At 33.0% G+C, this 24,243-nt stretch overlaps 1 protein-coding gene across 1 annotated transcript in view; it reads left to right on the top strand.

Moving 5' to 3' along the window:
* Positions 1-23,207, top strand: part of ACTR3 (actin related protein 3) — a 60,569-nt gene extending 37,362 nt beyond the window's left edge. Inside the window, exons 4-12 of the mRNA XM_043993287.1 lie at positions 159-269; positions 1,426-1,521; positions 4,020-4,127; positions 8,348-8,491; positions 11,350-11,523; positions 15,233-15,325; positions 15,522-15,647; positions 18,139-18,222; positions 20,630-23,207. Coding sequence (XP_043849222.1) covers positions 159-269; positions 1,426-1,521; positions 4,020-4,127; positions 8,348-8,491; positions 11,350-11,523; positions 15,233-15,325; positions 15,522-15,647; positions 18,139-18,222; positions 20,630-20,725 — 1,032 coding nt within the window. The 3' untranslated portion in view covers positions 20,726-23,207. The remainder of the gene's footprint in view (positions 1-158; positions 270-1,425; positions 1,522-4,019; positions 4,128-8,347; positions 8,492-11,349; positions 11,524-15,232; positions 15,326-15,521; positions 15,648-18,138; positions 18,223-20,629) is intronic.
* Positions 23,208-24,243: the final 1,036 nt, after the last annotated feature.

The raw sequence follows: 24,243 nt of genomic DNA on the forward strand, positions 1-24,243 counted from the left end.
TGCTTTGACAAAATACTTAAATACAATTTTGTAACTGAGTATTATTGCAGATTTTTACTTCTTGTAGACATTAAGTTCAACTGGATGAATTTTTTCTTATAAAATTAGTGCTATTTAAAAATTAAAATAAGATTATATTTTGTTTGTTTATTTAATAGTGGCCAATCCGTCATGGTATAGTTGAAGATTGGGACCTGATGGAGAGATTCATGGAACAAGTGATCTTTAAATACCTAAGGGCAGAACCTGAAGATCATTATTTTCTTTTGGTGAGTTCAAATAACAGTTTTGTTGAATAGACTTTCTAAAAGATTTCATTGAAGTCTTTATGAGTTACCTCACTAAATACACTGTTTTTATAGATTGGGCCTTTAGAGGTATCTAAGAGGTGTTAAGGTATTCTCACCTATAAGACAATTTGATATTTGGGATTACAAGAATAGTTTTATAATAAAGCTCTAATTCAGGTACTTAAAAATTATTTTATTATGAGGTAATAACAAAAGACTTGCATAATGTATGAACATTAATAATTCTTGACTTCTTTCTCCTAAGTCTCTCATATCCATTTAGTAAAAAATTCTGCCATTTTTACTTCTCCACTGTTTCTTGCATCATTTTTTCTCATCTACTCATCATTTCTACTGCCTCTATTCTAGTTGTTCTCCAATAACGTCTTTCTCTCCCATCTTCTGTATTCAGCTTTTGAAATTATGCTCATTCTTTAATGCCCAGTCAAAAAACTCTCTCCTCCTTTAAGTCTTTTGTTATTCCTTCACCTTGTCACAAAACCCTCACCTTACCTTCTATGAATGTTCATAGCATCTTGCTCTTAACTGTGCTGTATCTCTTTTCTAGTCTGTATTTTTGTTATGTATGTTCATGTCTTACCTCCTATACTAGATTATGACCTCTCTGAAACCAGTTAGTGTGTCTTATTTATCTTTATCTCACTCAGTGCCACGCATAGTGACTTGTACATGAGACACTTAATAAATGTTTTCTGAGTGAATAATAACTCACATTTTATAGATTTTAAGGTTGCAAGTACATTTTCCTTGTAATCTATTGCCAACAAAACGACATGTCATATTAATATGGCATATTATTATGACATAATATTAATATGTTAGATGCTATTATCTTTGTTGCTATTCATAATAAGCAGATTTGATTGAATTACAAGTATTTAGAAAGTTTTAATTCATGCATATTGTATATGGTAACTTTTTGTTAATCAGTATATCTAGTTGATTAGACTACTCTATAACTCTGACAGTAGAAATTAATTGAATCAGTGATATTTTATGCAAAGTAATAAATTCTTTCTCTTGTATTTATTTGCTTGAGAAGAGGTTTCTTCATTAATGGGACTTTTAGAAATTTTTAAACTTGGCTTATTTTAAAATATTCTTTATTGAATAGACTGAACCTCCACTAAATACACCAGAAAACAGGGAATATACAGCTGAAATTATGTTTGAATCCTTTAATGTTCCAGGCCTATACATAGCTGTACAGGTAAGCATGTATTCATGTTTCTCTAAACCTGAATCTTAAGAATTAAAAATCTCACTTTTTGAATGTCATATTTTTAGTATTTTTCACAGCAAAAATAAATTCATAATAAATGTTAATTAGTTCTAAACATAGTGTACTTTGTGAATTATTAATTCTAGTTATTTGTCTTTACAATGGATAAACCGTTCACTGTTTTATAAATTTCTGGTTTTTCTAATGGTTGTAAAATATCCTTTCTACATAAAATTGTTTATAATTATCTGTTCAGAAAACTTGTCTATTGGCTATTTCAGAGTTTTTCCTTAAAAGTGATATATATATATATATACATTATGTCCTAGAACTTCTTCCATTAGGTATCAACCCATTCATGCTTTCTTTTCCCATATATTTATTGCACAATTTATGTTCTATAAATCCTCTCCATTATACCCTCCTCGAGGGTTGAAGGTTTTCCCACTGGTCTTTTTATCTGGGGTACTTGGTTCTCCACCTGATGTACCACGACAGCCTCACATCCCTTTCCTTTCATACATTGCCTAAGTAGCTTTTATGCTACTTCTTGAGCCAGAATCATCATTGGAAATTTGATATCCCTATGCAGCTAGGGGGAATAATGGATAGAGCTGTGGGCCTGGAGTCTGGAAGACCAGATTCAAATCTAGCCTCTGAAACTTAGTAGCTATGGTACTTTTGCCAAGTCCTATAACTTTTTTTTTTTTTTTTTTGGCCTCAATTTCCTTAACTGTAAAATGAGGGAAATAATAGCACCTGCCTTACAGGGTTTTTGCAAGGATCAAATGAGATACTATTTATAAAACTCTTAGCATAGTACCTGATGCAAAATAAGTGCTTAATAAATGCTTATTCTTTCCCCACCCCATCTATCACTCCATTGCCTTTTGGGTCAACTGTAATTGTATTGAAGGGAGAAAGAACATAATGTTAATGTGCCAAGGGAAATTATATATTTTTTTTTGTGAGGCAATTGGGGTTGAGTGACTTGCCCAGGGTCACACAGCTAGTAAGTGTTAAGTGTCTGAGGCCAGATTTGAACTCATATACTCCTGACTCCAGGGCCAGTGCTCTATCCACTGCGCCACCTAGCTGCCCCCAATTGTATTTGTTTTTAAAATTAAAAAGCAATCTTTTAAGGTTCATTCCCTGTTATTTCTGGTTGATGTCAAATGTCCATTTGATTTCTACACCCACAAAATTGAGCCTTTTCCCCCTAATAATTTGAGGTTCTTAATTTGGTATCCTTTTGACTAAATGTTATTAATTTTATCACATAGCAAATTTGTGGTGAAGGTCAGTTAGGAACATGAACTTTTGGATTCCCAAAGTCCAAGTAATTGGATGGAATGTAAAGAAGAAATAGAAGGCATCATTCTACCCCTCTAGTTGAAAATGTATAAATATATGCATGTGAAAAAAGACTTACACAATTACAAATGCATCCCATGACTATATTTGAAGGAATTAACAGAGAAAAGAACTTTCTTTTCGTTACACCCTAGTTTAAGGACCAGTAACTGATTGATATGGGAAACATAGGGAATCTTTCATTTGAGATTTTTAAAGCTAGGACTTGGTCTCCAACCATCTGTAATGATTGGGGGGGGCGGGGAGGTCGGGTCCTACCTAAAGGTAGGGATTGGAATAGAGGATATCTTCCCATATCTTTTAGCTAACATTTTGCAAGTGAATAAAATAAAGTAGATGGTAATTTTTAAAAGCATTCTGTATTTGGTATAGCTTCATTCAGTATTTTCTTTGTATTTTCCCCATAAAGCTATTCTGGCTAACTTTTAAATGTTAGTTGTTAAAGTTGGTGTTTGTAAGGTGACTAAATTTAAAAATTAAGTACAGGTTGAATTTTATGAACATCATTTTAGTATTAGCTCTCACCTAGCCTTCCTTGGGAAAGAAAGGGTTATTTAGCCATTGATTAAGTCATAGTGATAATTTTTGAGACATACAGTAGAATATCCCTCATTTATAGTCACTAATTTTACAGTTTTTAAAATTGCTACTTTTTTCTTGAATGTAATCACTTCCCAAGAAACAATTCTCCTTCCCTCAAAAGGCCTTTGTAATAGAACTTTTTAAAAATCTATAAGTCTTTTTTGAAGTTGATCTTTGTATAAGGAAATGGCTAATTAATTAGAACAATAATTTACAACTTGGTAATTCACATAGTTGCCTGTGTTCACTTCACCATATTTTTGTAAGTATGTTCCATGTCAAGGTTTTGAAAAATTCTAGCTTCTTTTGCATGTTATATTTCATGAGAAAGCTATGCATTTTTAAAGTAATTCTTTATTTTTTAAAATACTGAAATTAGTAAGATTGTATGAATTAAAATTCCTTTATTGAAATGAAAATAATGGGCAGTTTTGATTTTGGAAGATTTTGCTTTTGAGATTATAAGGTAAATAAAAACAGTATGCCTTTTGATATTTCTCACTGTTTTTCCTTTTTATATTTTTGTCAAGGCTGTCCTTGCTTTAGCTGCATCTTGGACATCAAGACAGGTAGGAGAGCGGACATTGACTGGTACAGTTATAGACAGTGGAGATGGTGTCACTCATGTCATTCCTGTGGTAAGAATGTTTTAAAAATATCTATCAAGAGAATACTAGTGTAAAAGGCCATCTGGCACTAGTAAAAAGCCTGTCTGGTATATTTAGAATATGAAAATTACCATTACTAAAACCTCCAAGTATCCCTTCATTAGTTACTATAATTATTTGAATTTTTTTTTCAGTTACTGCTATATTTGGATAAAAATGCCAAAATGTGTTTTTTTAAAAAAGTCTTAACCCTTGCTGTAAAACTACGTTACATTTCAGATGATTACATACTGCAAAAAAAAAATTTGGAATATGTAATTTCTTATCTTAATCAGCAAGAAATTAGCTTTTCTTATTTTTAATATTTTTATAGCCATTTGATGACTTTCCATTCATAATTTAGCCATTTAAAGAACCAAAGGCTATTTTACAATTACTAGTAAGCACATCAGTTTAAGAGAATTTTCATAGTGATTTATTTTTTTATTGAAGTAACATTTTAGTTGTACTTAACTATTTCTGGTTATTAAAACATTTTAACAAAAACTTTTAGTATGTTGCTTTTGGGAAAGTACATTTTTTCTGCCAAGGTTTATTTAACCATTGAGTTTCTAGTGCTTAATGGGTAAATTTCATTGCTTTTTATTGTGCCAAATGGATTGAAAATGACTATTGAAAATGACTGAGCTTATTAAGGACCTGAAATTTTTAATGTTTTTATGGAATTGAAGGCATCTTTTAAAGAACCACATTTTTTTAATTGATTTAATTACTTCATTAAAATATAATTGTGGGGACATTGAAAGACAGATATATAAGATATGTGAATGTGGGTAAGATTCTAAAATTGTGGTGAAAAATGTGGGACAGTATTAATGCTGAAAAAGGTGACCTATCTATACAGAATCTTTATAAGGGTCATCATCTATTCATGAATTGAGGGAATCTTTGATCAGTTTATTAGTTAGGATGGAACAGGCTTTTTCTAGTTAGAGTCGACAGTGGACCTCATTTTTATCATGTCACAATTAAGTGAAAAGATGTAGGAAATATAAGATGTCATTAGGCTTATTATTGATTGCAAAAAGTTAAACATTTGATTTGATGAGGCTCTTCTGTTTACACATCATGATCATTCAGGATTCTGTAGATTTTACTGTTTATAATAATATAATACAATATAATGTTTATATTTTACTGATATAAGCATCAGGTAAGGTATAAAACAGATGTATGCTCATAAAAGGTATTTGCCACTGTGATGGAAGAAAATCTTGTGCAGAGTTTAGGTTGAAGAGGGTTTCTCTAGATGTTCCTGTTTGTGGATGACATTGTTTTGATTGCATCAAGTCCCAAGACTTTGCAGAACCTTCTAGAAGAGATCATCACTCAAAGGAGTTTGACATATCTATCCATCTAGGAAAGACCAAGTAGAAAAAGACTACTGTCTCTTGCCCAAATATCAGCATTCATTTAGATGGACACTCTAGTTTGGACGGTGAGCTGTGCCCACAGTTGAAAAGAAGTAAGAAAGTGGGCTGGATTGCTTTCTGGAAATTTTAAAGCTTTATGCTACTCCTCGAAGCTTCTCATGGAAGCAAAGATCCACTGTTTGAATACTAATGTTTTACTGGTGTTGCTTTATGACAGAGAAGATGAATAATATACAGAGGGCAACAGCAAGGTTTATGGTGAGTGTGACTTCATTGTGTAACCAATGAGAAACTCCAAAGAAGATCAGGGTAAAGGATTTTATCAAGGGATTATATGATAAGAAGAGAAGTTAAACTGGTCTTGTGGCAAGGGGAGGGGATGACAGGTGGACTAGTCAGACTGCTGACTAGTCCTCTAGCATGTTGGGTGGACTTTAGTAGTGAACTTTTGGGAAAATGGAAAGAAAAGTCATTCAGGATGGGGAGACATGAATGAGAGTAATCTTCATTATTGGAGGGAACTCCAGAATCAAGAGATCACAGATCCATTTGAGTATTGAGAGATTACAGCTTCTTTTTCCCATTTATGTTTTGAGATTTTATTGCTTCATTACCCTCATTTATGTTTTTAATACTGCTACTTTAATAAATATTCCTAATAAATGCCTTTTTAGTATTATCTTCTAAAGGGAGGTAGTGGAGTATAGCGGAAAGAGTGTTAGACATTGAATTTGGGAAACCTGGGTTCAAATCCTGCCTTAGACAATTAGTAGCTAGCTGTATGACTTTAGGCATGTTACTTAACTTCTCTGAACCTCAGTTTCATTATTTGTCAAATGAAGGTACCAGTAGTTTCTATCTGCATTGTCATGTATGTAAAATATTTCCATTTCTTAATGTTCTGTATAAATGCACCTAGTTGGTTACTATCATTGGGTTAGGATTTTAAAGTGGTCTTCATAAGAGGTTAATTAGAGCCAATGATTGTCACATATAGGGTGTGCATTAAGTTTACATGTGACTTGTAAGTGAATAGAATTGTCAACAGTTTAGAACAAGTGTTCTTAACTTGGCGTCCATGAATTAAAAAAATCTAAAACATTTCAGTATAATTGGCATCTTTTGTAATTCTATGCATGTGATGTGTTTAAAAACATTCTGGAAAGTATTCCATAAGCTTCACCAGACTTCTGAAGGTGTCCATGATACAGGAAAGGTTTAGAACCCCTACTTTCAAAAATAGGATCATAGTAATGATTTGCTGATTTAGAGAAGACCAGTAGTAAGCAATTATTTTCAGTCAGGAAAGTTCTAGAGAAAATACCACTGGGAGGAAAAAACAAAACAACCCATGTGGATTGAAGGGTAAAAAAAAAGTTGAAATTAAAAGTGCAATGTGGTAAAAATTTGGGGTAGAAGTGATAATTTTTATGGTTTGATACAACAAAGAATATTCTGATAAGCTATTGTTTGGTACCTCCCAACCAGGCATTCCAGCTCCCTAAGTCACACCATGCATGATGTATCCTTTTGTTCAGACAAAATATATGGCACTGATAGTTTTATTTGGCAAAAAAAAAAATTTTTTAGATAATGAAATTATAGTAATCTCTAACTTGAAACAGTCATAATTTCAAGACTATATTTAGTACCTTTTATAGATGCTTCAAAGTTTAAGATTGTTTCACACAAATTTTTAGATGGTTTTATGCTTTTTCTTTGTTCCTTTAAAAGCATTTTGTTATTGATATAATAAACTGGGAACATTTTAATGATTCCTGGCAGTTTGGAGTTGCAAGTAGACTTGGTCTTGGAGTGAAGCTGCCCGTGTTGTGTTGTAGAAAGTTTAGTCTATTCTGGTCCAGTAATTAGCTACTTTCTAAAAAAAAATCAAATCATTTTGCCTTTGGTTAAATAAAAAGATATTAGTTCTTTTTACTGAAGTCTATATATATTCAAGAGCTTTTAAAAAATATACTATTTGATAGTAAGTAGACTATCCTTAAGCTTAGTTATGCTTAACATACATCTTTTCAAGCTTGTTGCTTTCTTCCTTTTTTTTTTTTTTTTTTTTTTGGATGAGGCAATTGGGGTTAAGTGACTTGCCCAGGGTCACCCAGCTAGTAAGTGTTAAGTGTCTGAAGTCAGATTTGAACTCAGGTACTCCTGAATCCAGGGCCGGTGCTCTATCTACTGCGCCATCTAGTTGCCCCACTGCGCCATCTAGCTGCCCCGTTGCTTTCTTGATTAATTGAAGTATAGTTGTAAATTCTCTATATATTAATGGAAGAAAAAACTTAAAATAATGGTAAATTACTTAGTTAGGAAAATTGCATTTCTGCTCTGTCTTCATTTACTGTTACTGTTCCACATTACTGTTAGAAGTAGTAAGTAAAGAATGAAATTGTCATTTAAAAAAAAAGAGTTTTTTCTAATTGAGATGGTGCATAGATGGAATTCCAGTAGTTAACATATTGAATCATATTAATTTTACCTTTAAATTGTTAATAGAAATTTTATACCTGTCATTTAAAGCCCTGTTCTCATGCCACCTGTGTGATCTTTTCTGTTAATAACAACTTTCCCCCTTATTTAGGAGTTTGTTTTGCATCCCTGTAATGCCTTGGTATTATGTCATAGATTTTAGTTGTCTTTGTGACTTACCTCACATTGAGTTATAGGCCTCAAGAGGTATGGTTTTTGTTTTTTGGGGGAGTTTTCCCAGTTCATGTCACCAGACTGCACCCAAAAGGTGCCCAATAAATATTACTTAAATTTGGATTGACTTTTTTTGTTTGTTTGTTTTTTTATTCCTAGGCTGAAGGATATGTCATTGGCAGCTGTATCAAGCACATTCCAATTGCTGGGAGAGATATAACATATTTTATTCAACAGTTATTGAGAGAACGAGAAGTAGGAATTCCTCCTGAACAATCTCTGGAAACAGCTAAAGCTGTGAAGGTAAAGTGGAAATGTATTGATTGGGGTAAGGGTGGGACTTACCTAGGAACTGAAAATTAAATTTATACTATAAAATACCTATATTGAATGACAGTGCTTGTTCATCTTAAAAGTTATTTACCCATTAAAATTATTGTTGATTACTTGTATTTCTTAAAAGTAAGTCGTTGAGGGGCCAGCCAGATGGCGCAGTGGATAAAGCACCGGCCCTGGATTCAGGAGTACCTGAGTTCAAATCCGGCCTCAGACACTTGACACTTACTAGCTGTGTGACCCTGGGCAAGTCACTTAACCCCCATTACCCTGCTTCCCCAAAATAAAATTAAATTAAATTAAAAAAGTAAGTTGTTGAAAGTTACCAGCACCTTTATGTCCTTTCTTAACACTAAAACAGTTGCATTTTAAGAGAGAGCACATTCTTTTATTTTTTGTTTTTGTTTTGTTTTGGTTTTTTGTGGGGCAGCGAGGGTTAAGTGACTTGCCCAGGGTCACACAGCTAGTAAGTGTTAAGTGTCTGAGGCTAGATTTGAACTCAGGTCCTCCTGAATCCAGGGCCGGTGCTCTATCCACTGCACCACCTAGCTGCCCCCAGAGCATATTCTTTTAATGAAGCTTTTCTTATTTGGCAAAACTTGGAAATGGAAACATTTATACAACATTGTCATTGCACATTGTTTATATGTATTCCTTTTGATAAAAGTAAAAATAACCATCTCTTGATGCAAATTCTTCCACATCTAATTTTTCAATAAATTCCTTGTGTTCTCCCTAACATTGTTTTACAAATTGCCTTGATTGATGTCATACTGTACTCTTCAATAGATTGTAGAACCGAAGAAATTACATCAGTTTAAGTAGGTTGTATTTTGGCAAATGGAAGAGAAATATGAGTTATCATTTAGATATTTTCATTTGCTATGAGTCTTCCTTACTTAACTCACCAGAACATTTGCAACATTTTAACAAATTAATCAGCCCCCAAAATGATACTTATTTGCATATTGGAGATATGTTCTTGCACTTGAGCAATGCTAAGGAGTAATTCTCTTACCTGAGCAGAATGTCCTTCTCTTCTTTTTTTCCTTCTCTTGCATATTGCAGAATTCTTCTGTTATTCTGTCTAATATCTCACAAACTGAAGATAATCCAAGCTATATAAATGCCATTTCTGTTTTTTTTCTTTGTTTTTCTGATGCCTATTCTTTTGGGAGCATTGAAAAGTATAATAAATTATCCATGAAACTACCAGAAGTATATTGTATGAATAGGCAAACTTTAGTCTTGTTTGTTTGCTGTTACTTAGGGTGACTGTGACTGGCCTAATCCTGTTTATAAACTCTCTGTGGGGAAATAAAAAAATTACATATATCAAATTCACTTCAGAGTAGACAAAGGACCAGGACAAAACTAACTAAACTAAGCTTTTTAAGTGAGCCTCTATTTCCTTGGGAGACTTTAGTTTGTGTAGAGGCTAAGTGTCATCTTAATCTGGGTGTAATTTAATATTTCCAATAATCTTACCACAGATGGCATGTTTTAAGGCAAATGACCATTCATTCACCAGTCCACTGGTTTCATTCTTTTATTTACTCTCTATAAAGGCAGTCACATTGGGTTAGGGACCTGAAATAAAAAGTAAATGTGTCTTCTGCATTCTTTTAAAGTAAATTCTTTGCTGAGTCTTTTGAAAGTAGTTTTTTGCTTGAATGTCTTGACTTTATATCTTTTCTTAGATTTGGTTTTTCTTGAAGGAAAAAAAAAACCCTGTAAATTAGCACATACTTTGTATCAGTATTTATGATACCAAGAAGAAGTAGCTTGCCACTGAAAATTTATCAACTCATTTTTTTCTTGATCATGAATAGCCTAAAGAGATTGGTTTACATATTTTCTCCTTTTTTTATTTTACAAAAATCAATCTAGCCGTGTTGACCCTGGGCAAGTCACTTAACCCTCGTTTTCCTGCCGCCCCCCCCCCCATCAGTCTTATTTAAGCAGTGTTTTTCTTAATTTAAAAAATTTTGAACCCAATAACCATCAACTAAAACAAGCACACGAAGTAGTATGTTATAAGAAGTCTTTATAGCTACGAATTTCTATTATTTACAACTTTTTAAAAGTATAATAAATTGAACATGTTATTTTTTGTAACTCCTTTTGGCTTCTAAGTATTTCATAAAAAACTTGTAAACATTTCAAAAATATGTTTCTTTATCTTTTTTTAAGGGTAAAACTTCGTCCATAATTCTCTTTCTTCCCAATTCACTTTCCCCATAACCACTCAGTTGAGAAAAGTGGAAAATAAAACCTTTAGAACAAATTTGTTTGCCCAGTAATTTATGTTCTCAGTTTTATTTGTACTAGGACTTGAGGTCTGTGCCGATTTATGTTGCTCTATCACCTATTGTAAGGGATTGGTAAATTTTGAAGATTTTTTTTTCTTGAATATGTAGCATATACTTCATCCTTTCTGTATTATAAATATTTATTATTATTAATGGGTACTGCACAAAGAAGACTGCTTTCATGATAGTAGATTGGTTTAGTTTAGTACTATTTGCATGTTTCATAAAAAAATAGAAATCAGAACTTTTGTCTTATATATTCTGTTCACACTATGTAGTATGAAAATGAAATATAGCAGAAAAATTAAATACTTAAATTTATAAATTGCAATTATAAAATTATTTGGCAACCTTATTAATTTTCCTGCATCCTAAATTATTCTCTGAAGAGTTTTCCCCTCCCCTTTTACCTATTTGGTTCTTGGTCACTGAAAATACCTGTCTTTATTCCTTTCCATTATGTTTTTTAAAGAATTTTGGAGATGAAGTTCTTTTTCTTTTTTCTTTTTTAAGGAACGTTATAGTTATGTCTGCCCCGATTTAGTCAAAGAATTTAACAAGTATGATACAGATGGGTCGAAGTGGATTAAACAGTATACTGGAATCAATGCAATCTCAAAGAAAGAATTTTCCATTGATGTTGGTTATGAACGGTTTCTGGGTCCAGAAATCTTCTTTCACCCAGAGGTAAGTTTGCTTGGATTGAGTCATGCTTCCAAATGTAAGAAAATGTTAACTTTAGTTTTAGATATTCACAAATTTGACAAATATTCTTATAGGGAGAGAGATAATCCTAAATGGGGAAAAAATTATTTCACATTTTTGTTACAAAGTCATCTGAGTAAAACTATGAAAATGTACGTGACTTATTTTAGAAACTAAATTCTGAAATAATTATTGATGTCTAATAGTTTTTTAAAGTATAAAGATTTTGAAATGCTTCTATGTAAGAAATTTTCTGTATTAAAGTTCTTTTTTTTGACATTTCAAAACAATATTTTGATGGTATAGGTCTTAGTGTGCCTTTATGTTATTAAAGTATTTATTAAATGTCTACTATGTATCAGACACCCTGCTAAGTTCTGGAGGTATGAAAAATGGCAAAAGACAGCCCCTGACATCAGAGAGCTAACATTCTAATTGGGGAGACTACATGCAAATAACTATATACAAGTACACTATTTATAGAATAAGTAGGAAATAATCAATAGAGGAAAGGCACTAGAATTGAGATCAAGAAGACTTCAATAAGAATTGAGATTTGAAGGAAGCCAGGGAAGTTAGGAGAATCAGATGAGGTGTATTTCAGACATGAGGGACAACCAGAAATGGAATATCATTTTCCTTCATCACTGAGGAAGCCAATGTCACTGTTTTCCTCAGCCTAGATACCCCCTTCTATTTGCTTTTGAGTCCTTATCCTCAAGGATCTGACATTCTATCTGAGGAAACAATGTGTACATTCATAAAGATATACTCAAATAAGTACAAAATAAATACAAAGTAGTTTAAAAGGGAGAGAACTAGCAAATGTAGAATTAGGAAGAGATTCACTTGATCTGAGTTTTGGAGGAAGTAAGGGATTTTAAGATTTGTGGTGAGGAGCGGAATGCATTACAGGCATAAAGACCTACAGATAGGTGATAGTGAATGAGAACAAGGCCACTTTGGTAGAATCTTTGAGTTCAGAAATTAACATAATGATAGTGGAAGGGTGGGTTCGGGCTTGGTTGTGAAAGTCTTCAAGAGCCAAAGAGGAGAGTGTATATTTTATTATAGAGATAGTAGAGAACCATTGGAATTTAATAAATTTATTAAAAATAGTTCAGGTATCTGTAGTCAGAAAGAAAAGCCACTGGCAGCTGTGTGGAAGATGTTTTGGAGTGGGGAGAGACTTGTGACAGGCAGAGCAGTTAGGAAGATATTTCAGTAGGTCAGGTGAGAGATGAAGACCTGGGGTGGTAGTATGAGTAGTTAGACATCAAAAGATGTGAAAGATGTTATCAAGATAGAAATCTAAAGATTAGCAACTGATTAGTTATTTGCAATGAGTAAAGAATCAACCAAGGATGACAGCAAGATTTCAAACTGAGAGACTGAAAAGGTGTTGGTGCCCTGGAGAGAAATAGAAAAATTAGGAAGATGATTTCTCTTTGGACATGTTGATTTTGAGATATCTATGGGACATCCATTTTGAAGTATTCAGTGGAAGAGAGCTCAGGAGAGAGACTTAAGCTGGAAGTCATCAGTAGAGAGATAATTAAAGCAATGGTAGCTAATGAGGTCACAAAGCGAGATCATAGATGGTGAGAGAAGAGAAGGCCCAAGATAGAGCTGTGGGGTAAGGGTTAGGGTACATGATATGGATTTTAAGGCAGCAAAGGCAATTTGGTGTTAGGTGTGTAGGAAAGCAGAGTAGCAAAAAGGGCAGAAGTAATTAGAGGAGAGTTTAGTTAGACTGATTAAGTCTAGGATTGAGATTAGGACAGGAAGAAAATTAAGCAAGATTTGCAGACGTAATGACCTGAAAAAGTACTGAGAGATTCAAAATCATAGGAGGATGAAGAATACATTTTGAAAGGGTAAGGTATAGGGAGAGATTGAATGATAGGATGTGATTAGAGGAATATCAGAATTTTTGGTGATGGAAGTGGAAAACATTTGAATGAAAGCCAGATTGTGTGATCCACCTATAAGTGGTTGAGGTGGAGTGAAATAGTAAGTAGGTCACAGGCTTAGAGGATACTGAGGAACTGGGAGGGTGTTTTAGGGAACATTATCATGAATGTTGAAGTCCTCTAAGAAAGAGGAAGATAGTGAGCCACATTGCGGGCATGGTAGAAAACCTAACTTTCCCTATTATCTGGATTGGGTGATACATTTTTACTCAGCTCTGATTTCATCCTCTTCTTTTTTCTTTATCCAGGATACAATGTGATTTGCTTCTATCTTGGGCATCCTAACAATTTGGGCTGGCAAAAACCTAGGAGTCACCCATTCTGCTTGTATTTTCTTACATATTGCTTCTGTGATTTCTTTTTCTCCCTCCCTTCTCTTAACATGGAAGTAGGGTATTATGTAATTCAAGTTAATTAGAACTGTTATATTCCACATAAAACCATTTTCTCCATTATGCTTCATAGTCTAAAAAGTTTTATCATTTAGTACCTTTTGTCACCATGTAATAAATTAATAACTCTAAAATTTCTATGATCAATAATATGTTCTCTGGCAGTCTGATTTGTAGGTGTGTTGTTAAGTGAAAAGTGGAATAAGAACTTGGATCAAACTTATTTACAAGACAGTGTTCACATTTTATTTTTCTTTTAATTTAGCTTTTAAAAGTACAGTATGCATTTTAACTCATAGATCAGGATATATAGTCACTTGGATTTATTTATTTTTTATTTAAATTTTTGTTTTTGTTTTTGCGGGGCTATGGGGGGTTAAGTGACTTGCCCAGGGTCACACAACTAGTAAGTGTCAAGTATTTGAGGCTGGATTTTGAATTCAGGTTCTCCTGAATCCAGGGCTGGTAGGTGCTTTATCCACTGTGCCACCTAGCTGTCCCCTGATTTATTTTTTTTAAAGGCTCAGGTAATTGAGATTATCTTCGTACTTCTGCAGAATTCTTTTATTCATTCATTCATCTATCGTCTATCTATCAATTTATCTGTCTATCTAGGCAATGAAGGTTAAGTGACTTACCCCAGGGTCACGAAGCTAGTAAGTGTCATTTGTCTGAGGCCAGATCTGAACTTAGGTCCTCCTGAATTCAGGGCCAGTGCTCTCTCCACTGTGCCACCTAGCTGCTCCCTTTGCAGAATTCTTAAGAGGAAGCTAGGAAGCATTGGATAGAACACTGAGTTCAGATTCAGCCTTAGACACTTGCTGAATGACCCTAGGCAGTTAGTTACCTCTGTCTGCCTTAGTTTCCTCAACTGTAAAATGGGGATAATAATAGAAACTGTTTTATAGGGGTATTGTAAAGGTCAGATGACAACCTGTTTAGAAAGTACTTAGCACAATGCTTGGCACATCATAGGTGCTTAATAAATACTTATTCCCATACCCATGCTGAATATATCAGGTTCCTGGAGCTAAAATGTAAAATACTTATTCTAGAAAAAAGAGGGAAAATCTGTCCCTCTTACTTAATAAATGATTTAAATTTTTTTTCTTCCATCTCATACCAATATTGGTAAATGCTTTCTTTTAAACTAAAACACTGGTGACCATTCATTAGTTATTTCTCAGTTCCCTTAATTCTTTTTAAATTCACTGTAATCATTTACATTTCTGTATGTATAATGACTTATATATAATTAACATTTTCTTTTTCTTAACTTTAATGAGTAAATCCATTTGGACTTGTTCAATTTGTCTTGTTTTTCAGTTTGCTAATCCAGACTTCACACAGCCTATCTCAGAAGTAGTAGATGAGGTAATTCAGAATTGTCCCATCGATGTCAGACGTCCTCTCTACAAGGTCAGTGTTTCAGGGAAAGTGTCATGTAGGGTGATCCTGTAGTGTTGATATCAGTTTGTTAAATATTGAAAAGGGTTTTTAACATCATTAAAAAGATGCAGACATTTTTTTGGAAAGTATACAATGGGGTTTCAGCTTTAAAATGGTCTCATTAATAATTTTGGTTTTAAAAATTATTTCAATTTTTTCAATATAGAATATTGTCCTCTCTGGGGGTTCAACCATGTTCAGGGATTTTGGACGTCGACTACAACGAGATTTGAAAAGAACTGTTGATGCAAGGCTAAAACTAAGTGAAGAATTAAGTGGTGGTAGACTGAAGGTTGGTTTTCTTATTTTTTCTTTCTTTCTTTTTTTTTGCTGGGCAATGAGGGTTAAGTGACTTGCCCAGGGTCACACAGCTAGTAAGTGTCAAGTGTCTGAGGCCGGATTTGAACTCAAGTACTCCTGAATCCAGGGCTGGTGTTTTATCCACTGCGCCACCTAGCTGCCCCTGGTTTTCTTAATTACATTTTGGATAGGATATATGTACATGGTATTAACAAATAAGTTTAGTCATATAACTTGACTATATGCATCTTGGTAAAACTTCATAATCATTAACATTGTTGGAATAGTTATGACTTATGATCTCTCAGCTTTCAGTATTCTGCGTAATTTTTATGAACTATGAACCATGTAATGAATTTTTAATCTTTAAAATGGCTATCAGAATGCCAAATGAAGGTATTGTAATTTGTAAGTTATTTGTAACAATGGCTTTTACAAAGTATGCACTGTTGAATGAATATATGAAATTATAAATGCGCATACATTTATTGAGTTATGTATATTATTTTATTTCCCATGAAAATAAATAAGGAATCTTAAGACAAATAGCAGTTGCCTATTTAAATGTAGACTAAAAAAATCAGGGATATGATGTTTGGTGAGAGATATACTTGTTAGCCGATACTTTATTATCTGATGACCCTACTTCATGTAAACATATTCCCTGGAGTGCAGTGGAATGGAAAAGGGTATGGTGGAGTCAGGGCCAGAGGTGTTAAGTTTTATTGAACTGTGAAGCCATAATGGCATGATCTGAAACTTCAAACAGTTTTGTTGTTCTTTGTAATAGACAACTTTTGCCTTGTTTAAAAAAAAAAATTCCATCTATGAGTCTCTTTGACTTGGGAAATGTACTAATAATCATGGTGATAACCTGCCCAAATCAGAATTCATTGCCCTTTCTTCCAAAGATTTCCTTCCTTCCAAATTTCCCTATTTGTTTTTAAGGCACCACCATCCTTCCATTTTCCCAGGTTCAGACATAAACTTAAAGTTGAATTCTTGTTGACTGATACCCTCTTCTTTCACCCCACTTAGTTAGTCACTTGCCAGATATTACTGTGTACTTCCACATCATGCCCATCCATAGTCTTTTATTGATACTTTAGTTCAAAACCCCTATCATCTCTTGCTTAATTTTTTTGTATGATATCTTTCTAAGTAGTCCCACTGTCTCAAGTCTTTCACTACTCCATTCCATTCTACACACTGCTGCCAAAGTAATTTTTCTTCAGCAGAGATTTGACTTCAGTGTCTTTCTAGTGCTTCCAGCTTAAGAATATATACTCTTCTGATTAAAGTCCTACATGACTTAGTTCCAACCTATTTTTCTGGGTTGTTCTTTATGTACAACCTGAGCTGTGTGTCTTTGTATTGGCTGTCCTACAAGATTTTTAACTTTACCTCACAGAGTCCCTCTCTAACTTTAAGATTTATTGTTTTCTGTGTGAAGCCTTTCTTTTTTTTTTTTAAGTGAGGCAATTGGGGTTAAGTGACTTGCCCAGGGTCACACAGCTAGTAAGTGTTAAGTGTCTGAGGCCAGATTTGAACCCAGGTACTCCTGACTCCAGGGCCAGTGCTCTATCCATTATGCTACCTAGCTGCCCCCATATGAAGCCTTTCTTGATCCCTACAACTATTGGTGCCTTCCCTTCTAAACTACCTTATATTTAACTACGTTGTATGTATTTGTCCACTTTATATTTATGCTGAATATATTTATATATGTACTTACTTAGTTCCCCATTAGAATGTAAGCTCATTGAGAGAAGGGATTGTTTTACTCTTTGTATCCCTGTGCACCATAGCACCTTGCCATATATGAGGTGCTAAGTAAATAATTGGTGATTGATCGATTGGTTGATTCTCATCTCTGTTATGCCAAGTAGTTGGCATGTATAATTTCTACATAATACTGAAGTAACAATCAGTGGACTTCGTTACTAGATTTCAGTTTTTACAGTTCCTTTTTCTGGCGGTTTAACAAATCAAAATGAATCTTCCTAAAAGCCATAATAGTGTTTTCTAGCCACGTTAAAAAGAATAATATTTTTGACATGTTTTTAAAACCTTTTTTTTTTTTGTAACTGCTAAAATAAGATTTTTTTTTAAAGTTTAGAATAAAAAACAAGGCATTATTATTTTCCCCAATAATGTAACTTAAATAAATGGTTTTAGAAGAGCCTTTTAATTTTGTTTCATTTTCATATCTTAATGATGAGCTATAAAACTATGACTATCTCTTGTATATAAAATAAAGATTCTTCATCTTGAACATTTAGACCCGTTTTCTGTAATAGCAGTCTGTTAATGGATTTATCATTTTCCCTTTTCCCCCTCCCCCATTAATTGTAAGCATTAACTTTTGATTGTATTTGTTTCAAAATGTATTATTTTTGTCTGGGGGTAGAAGTAATGTTGACATTTAAATCCTTTATTCTTAATTGACTTTAATTCCTAAAATACATTTTTTTCTGTTTTAGCCCAAGCCAATTGATGTGCAGGTCATTACACACCACATGCAGCGATACGCAGTATGGTTTGGGGGATCAATGCTGGCTTCCACAGTAAGTTTGCAAAAAACATCTTTATTTTAAATTTTCTTTTGCTTTTCTTCTTGCTGAAAATATGATGGTACAATTTAATATACTGTCAGTAATAATAACTAGTAAACTCTTACCAGTTAAGTAATTTTAATTTCATTAAACACTATTGTCTGAAAATTATAAGGTTTGGCATTATTTCCTTGTTTTATTAATTTTGTATGTAATTTTAAAATTAAAAAACTAATTTTTTTAAGGTGTGTTTTCTGCTATAGTAACTGATAACTTGTTTCCCTATGGCCTTGGAAAGATTAATTTATTGAATTTATTGAGTTATGTCATTGTAGTTAAATATACACATCTCAATAAGCCCAGGAAAAATTTATTTATTGAATTTTGTGGAAGTGTAAGTACATACATATCAATATTTTCTCTTCTGAAGGTCAACATGGTGTAGTAGAATAAGCACGGTACTTGAATTCAGAATTCAAGTTCCAACTTAAACATATTTTAACCTGTGACTTTGGGCAAATCACTTAATTCAGTATCTCATCTCCCTCAAAATTAAATGGGGTTACCTTCTGCTCAGACATATGACAGTAACAAAACTAGCTGCTTTAACATAAATATTTACAGTGTTAAGATGGGAATCAGCAGCCCTGGATTTAGGAGAACCTGAGTTCAAATCCAGCCCTAGACACTTAATTAGCTGTGTGATGCTGGGCAAGTCACTTAACCCCAGTTACTTCACCCCCCTCCCAATTTTATAGATTGTTTACAGCTGGGGTATAACCCAACCAACATTGTCTTCTAGCCCTCTGGAAATAAGGAAGCAAAAAGGATATGATTTGCACTTACCTGGCCTGTTTCTATCAAAGCTATCTAATTGGAGGTCAAACTAAGAAGTTTGGAAGCTGGTTGTGCTAGTATGTAGATCTGAGGCTTGTCTCCACCTTCACTTTTATCCCATTTTTAGATTACTGATTCATTTGAGATTTGTGGAAGCAGCCTTCAGTCAATATAGCCAAATTATTAAGGGAGAGTTTACCTTCCTTAACTAAAATATTTCTAGTCCTTAGTTAACTATCAGTTAAAAGAGCAAAGCAAAACCTAAAAAAAACTAACCCAAAATGAAAAATTATGCCTGAGCATTGATTGATGCTTTTTAGAAAATATTTGAGCATGAATCATGCCACCCATTTCCTGCCAGAGATGGTATGCTTAATTTTTCAAAATTCATTTTTAACTTAAATACAAAAAGATAAAAAAATTTTCCATGTACACAGCACAACACAAAGAGAGGATTTGATATGAATCTCCATTTTGCACTATTAAAAAACCTCCAAAACTATAATAAAATATTATACATGGTTTTCAACCCTACCTTGCTTTTCTGTGCTTCCTTCTGAGTTTTTTTTTGTTCTCTGCTGTGCACTTTTTATTTTTTCCTCCCTCACCACCCCACACTAGAGAGGGTCACCATTAAACATGCATTCGGTGTGTAAAACCATACTATACATACTTCTCTTTGTCAGTTTTCTCTGGAGGTGGATAGCATCTTCCTTTATAGGTCCTTTGTAGTTGATTTGAGTATAACATAAAGATAATTTAGTCATTCACAGTTGTTCTTTGAGCAATGTTGCTTTTACTGTATACAATGTTCTCTTGGTTCTGCTCATTTCATTTTTCATTATTTCATGCAAGTCTTTCTAAAATTAACCCATTCATCATTTCTTATATCACAGTAGTATTCCATCACAATCATATCCCACAACTTTTGTAGCCATTCCCCAGTTGTTGAGCATCCCCTCAATTTCCAGTTCTTTGACACCACAGAGAGCTGCTATAATTATTTAGAACATACAAGTTCTTTTTACCCTGATCACCTTGGCAAACAGACCCAATAGTAATATTGTTGGGTCAGAGAGCATATACAGTTTTTTAACTCTTTGGGCATAATTCAAAATGGTGGATGTATATAATCCAGAATGAAAACAGTTTTGGATTTGACCAATACTGGAATGTTTTGTTGGACTTATGAGTGTTATCTGTGAGAGTTTTATTTTGTTTTTAATTGTCCATAGCAGGGAGGGGTCATGGAATAGAGAGATAAAATGCTTGTAAAAACTAATTTTTAAAAATTAGAAAAAGTTTTTGGAGATAAGGCAATTAATGGCTTTATTAAAAAACAACAGCAAGAAATGCTTTGAGCCAAGTTTGTTTTTGACATAGACTCTTCATTTGTAAAATAAGAATTATAAAGTAAATCTTTTCACAATAGTACTGCTAATGATTTGATTCAGAGGTTTTTTTCCCAAAAGTATTCATAGCAGACCTGGGTGAACCAGATGATGTAGATAAAAACATACTAATTTTAAAAATATTGCATAGTAACAAGTGTTATTGACAGTTTTTGTGTTTTCTTTTCCAGCCTGAGTTCTACCAAGTATGCCACACCAAAAAGGATTATGAAGAAATTGGACCTAGTATTTGCCGCCACAACCCAGTGTTTGGGGTCATGTCTTAAAATTGACTTCATAGATAACAGTTAGGGAAGTGGGGAAGAGCTCATCTTTCTGATTACCTGTTTTGTCTGGATGGCTGATATTAAGATAGCAAACTGACTTGACAAGTAAAAGACCAAACATAATTCAACAGGAATATTTTAATAAATGTATCAACATACGAATGTAGAAGAAAGCCAAAATGATTAAAAGTGTTTTTTCTTTAGACAATATTTGAATCTGTGTGTAACAAAAAGAAGTGGGTTTTAGTTCTGTGACCTGATATTTTGTATATTAATGGATTATCCAAGATTTGATGGAATTTAACGGTATGTAGATAGCTCTATGATGCTTGAATTATACACTTTTAAGTGTACAATGCAAGAGCTTGTTTATATTTCATACTTTTTTATACTTTGAGGAAAAAATGTCAAAGAAAAACTGTCGTATTTGAGGAAAAGAGAGACCAACCCTAAGGTAAATTTAAAAAAGAGCCTCATGACACTTGCTTACACACACATATTATTCTAGTTATTAAAATTTTCAACCATCCAAAAAAAAAAAATCTGGTTTTCTTTGCAAGTGCTTTTTGGAACTAAAGCTAGTATCGTGGATTAACTGATGCCTGCTAGTGCTTTCTGAATATTCTCATTCTGTTTCTTGCTTTAGAAGAAAAGTAAAGACAAGACTGTTGGACCAGTATTGCAGTTATGTAGTGTCATTTCTGATAAAAAACAAATCCGAATATCAAAATTGGTGTGTTTAAAGCCTAACACCATTCCAATAAAGACACAAAATTTCTTTTGATGTTTGTTTGAAGCTCTTCAATCTCCTTACAAGATAAATGATAAATCTTTTCTGAAGACCTCACAATCAACAGTTGGGTTAGCAAGATGAATTTTTTTATGTGCTTTGTACAACCAAGTGTGTAATTTTAGAACTAAAATATTGACTGCTTTCATTTTGATAACTGTACCAACATTTGATATTTTCATTTGCATAATGAATTTTCACAGTTTTTTTTTTCCCGGTCACCAACAATATCATGCAGGTTAGATTTTCATTGCATTTTTAAATCTCTGGATCATGCAAAAAAAAAAAAAAGGAAAATAAATTGAAACTGAACTACCTTTTCTAATGTTTTTTAAAAAGCAATATAATTTCATTTTATGTATATTAGATGTGATTTCTTCTACATTCTATTGAAGTTGTGGAAATTGAAATCTTTATAGTGTGTGTGGTGGGAAAAATTATCTTGAACTCACTTATACCTGTTATGTACAAAAGACCAGAAGAGGGAAATTTTTTAGACAGTTTTTTGTTCTACAGTATGATTGCATCAGTAATGTCAATATTTGAACTGTAAAATGTGTTATCTTTGAAAATAATATATAGTTAGAACATTAAAGTAAATCTGTCCAAAAGATGAAGACCAATTTTTTAAAAAGTTGGAATATGTTATAGTGTAGGTACAGAATTTGGGAGCAAAAACTAGTTTTCATTTGGAATGATTCTGAAATGTGAGAATTTACTAAATATATGTCAAAGTTCATTCTTTGAGAATGGGAGTAAATGCTAATAGAATGTATGTCGTCTATTCTTTGTAGCAATCATTTTTCAAAAATCATGTGGTTTAGAAATAAATTGGATAAACAATGAAAAAGGAATTTTCTCTCCCCCCTCCATTTAAGGATTGTTTAAATTCCAGAATTCATAAATTTGTTTCATTCAGGACCAGTTTTATAATTTGGGCAAATGAACTGGAACTACATGGTTACAAAGTTGTTGGTTATAAGTAAATGTTTTTATGGGAAAAAAAATTCTCTAGAATGTAAAAAAAAAACCCAAACCATGTCAAAAATTAACTTTGATCAGCTGTTGCAAATGTTGAAGCAAGATGAACAAATACATTTCATTCATTGCACACAATATTTACAGTGGCCTTTTGAAGAGAGCACTGGAGTCTGTCCCTTTTCCTTCTTGTCTTCCTCCCCATGTTTTCCTTTTCCTTTCCCCCTCCTTCAGTGTTCCTTTGAAAATAAGTAAACCATTATTTCCACTAATTCCATTCTCTGTAAGAATTGGCAAAAACTTAAACTTTCCTTTCTCAGTAGATGAATTTTGAGAACATGGGTAAAATTTGTGACTCTATATAGAAAACAAAGCCTCCTATATATAATGCAGCCCATTTGTTTTTATTTGTTTCTTTTCTCAGTACCTTTTGATAAAGGATTATAAGATGGGCATATATTCACATGGCCAAAAGTCTTTTACTTGTAAAGCCTGCTTCATTAGAGTTTGAAATGTCAAAAATCTAGGATCCATTCTTAAAAAATATTTGTAGAAAATTAAACATTTCAGTCATCTTTAAAAACATGTTAAGGATGTTATAGATCTCATTTATATTTGAATTTATTATGAACCTTTCAGTATCTGTTTTCGTTTCAATAGTAAATTAACTTAGAAAAACAGATTTTGCTCTTTTAAATAAACTTAAAAATGGTATCAGTGTGTTTGTAAAATTATCAGGGAATAACTCATACAATTAGGTTTCCTTATGCTGTTGTATGAAGCAGTATCCCCTAAATATCCAATTCAAATGAGGTAATATGTGTAAAAAATTATACATTGTCAAACACTTCATATAGACATACCTATACCTATATGCACAGACACATACACATATTTAGGAAATTTGACATTTTCTTTTTATTCTTATCTATACAACTTTGTAGTGACTTGTATTCCTAGATGATATGTATATTTCCATCAAAGGCATATACTTTCCTATGAGTGACATCCTGGTGCCATTTCTCTGGGTTTTGTGGGGTTCTCTGCCTGGTCTTGGCACAGAAACTTCAGATCTTACCATATGAGTTAGGATACTTATAAACAGATATGTAGATGATAACTTTTGCTCTTATATTAACTAGATTGAAATCTTTTGAAATACTCTTGCAAGACAGAGAATCCTTTAACGTGGAGGACAGTCCGTGTATAGTGTTTATTAGCATTAAAATGATGTCAGCTGGAGCTGAAAATATTGCCTTCAAGTCCCATGTTGAGATTGACTCTAGCTGATGTTTTTGGATTTGTGATAGGATCTGGGACATTTTTACACTTTGGTAAAAGCAGCTCTATGTATCTCAGTGCAACATTGCTTATGAAGGCTTGCTTTTTGCTTTATTTCCTTATATCTTGTATGTTTTATTTTAAGGAAGAGAACTCAAGTCTTTTAGTAGTTGATTTTCTTCATACTCTAAGCCTTCAAGTAAACTGATGAATTTTGAATGTGAAATGATATTAAAACCTACCTGAATTGAGTTTTTGCCTTACTTAGGTTGGGACAAAATCACTTTAATAGTTTACAGTGCTGCTCCATAAATGTGAGAATTAACTTACATTCATCTCTGATATAGTCAGTGTGAATATGCTACTTATCAGAATATATCCCGATACCTCCCTTCCATACCTTTATTTCTCTCTGATGAATAATGTTTTTTTGGTTTTTTGTTTTGTTTTGTTTTGTTTTTTTAGTGAG

This window comes from Dromiciops gliroides, chromosome 3 (assembly GCF_019393635.1).
Source record: "Dromiciops gliroides isolate mDroGli1 chromosome 3, mDroGli1.pri, whole genome shotgun sequence".
Lineage (NCBI taxonomy): Eukaryota > Metazoa > Chordata > Mammalia > Microbiotheria > Microbiotheriidae > Dromiciops > Dromiciops gliroides.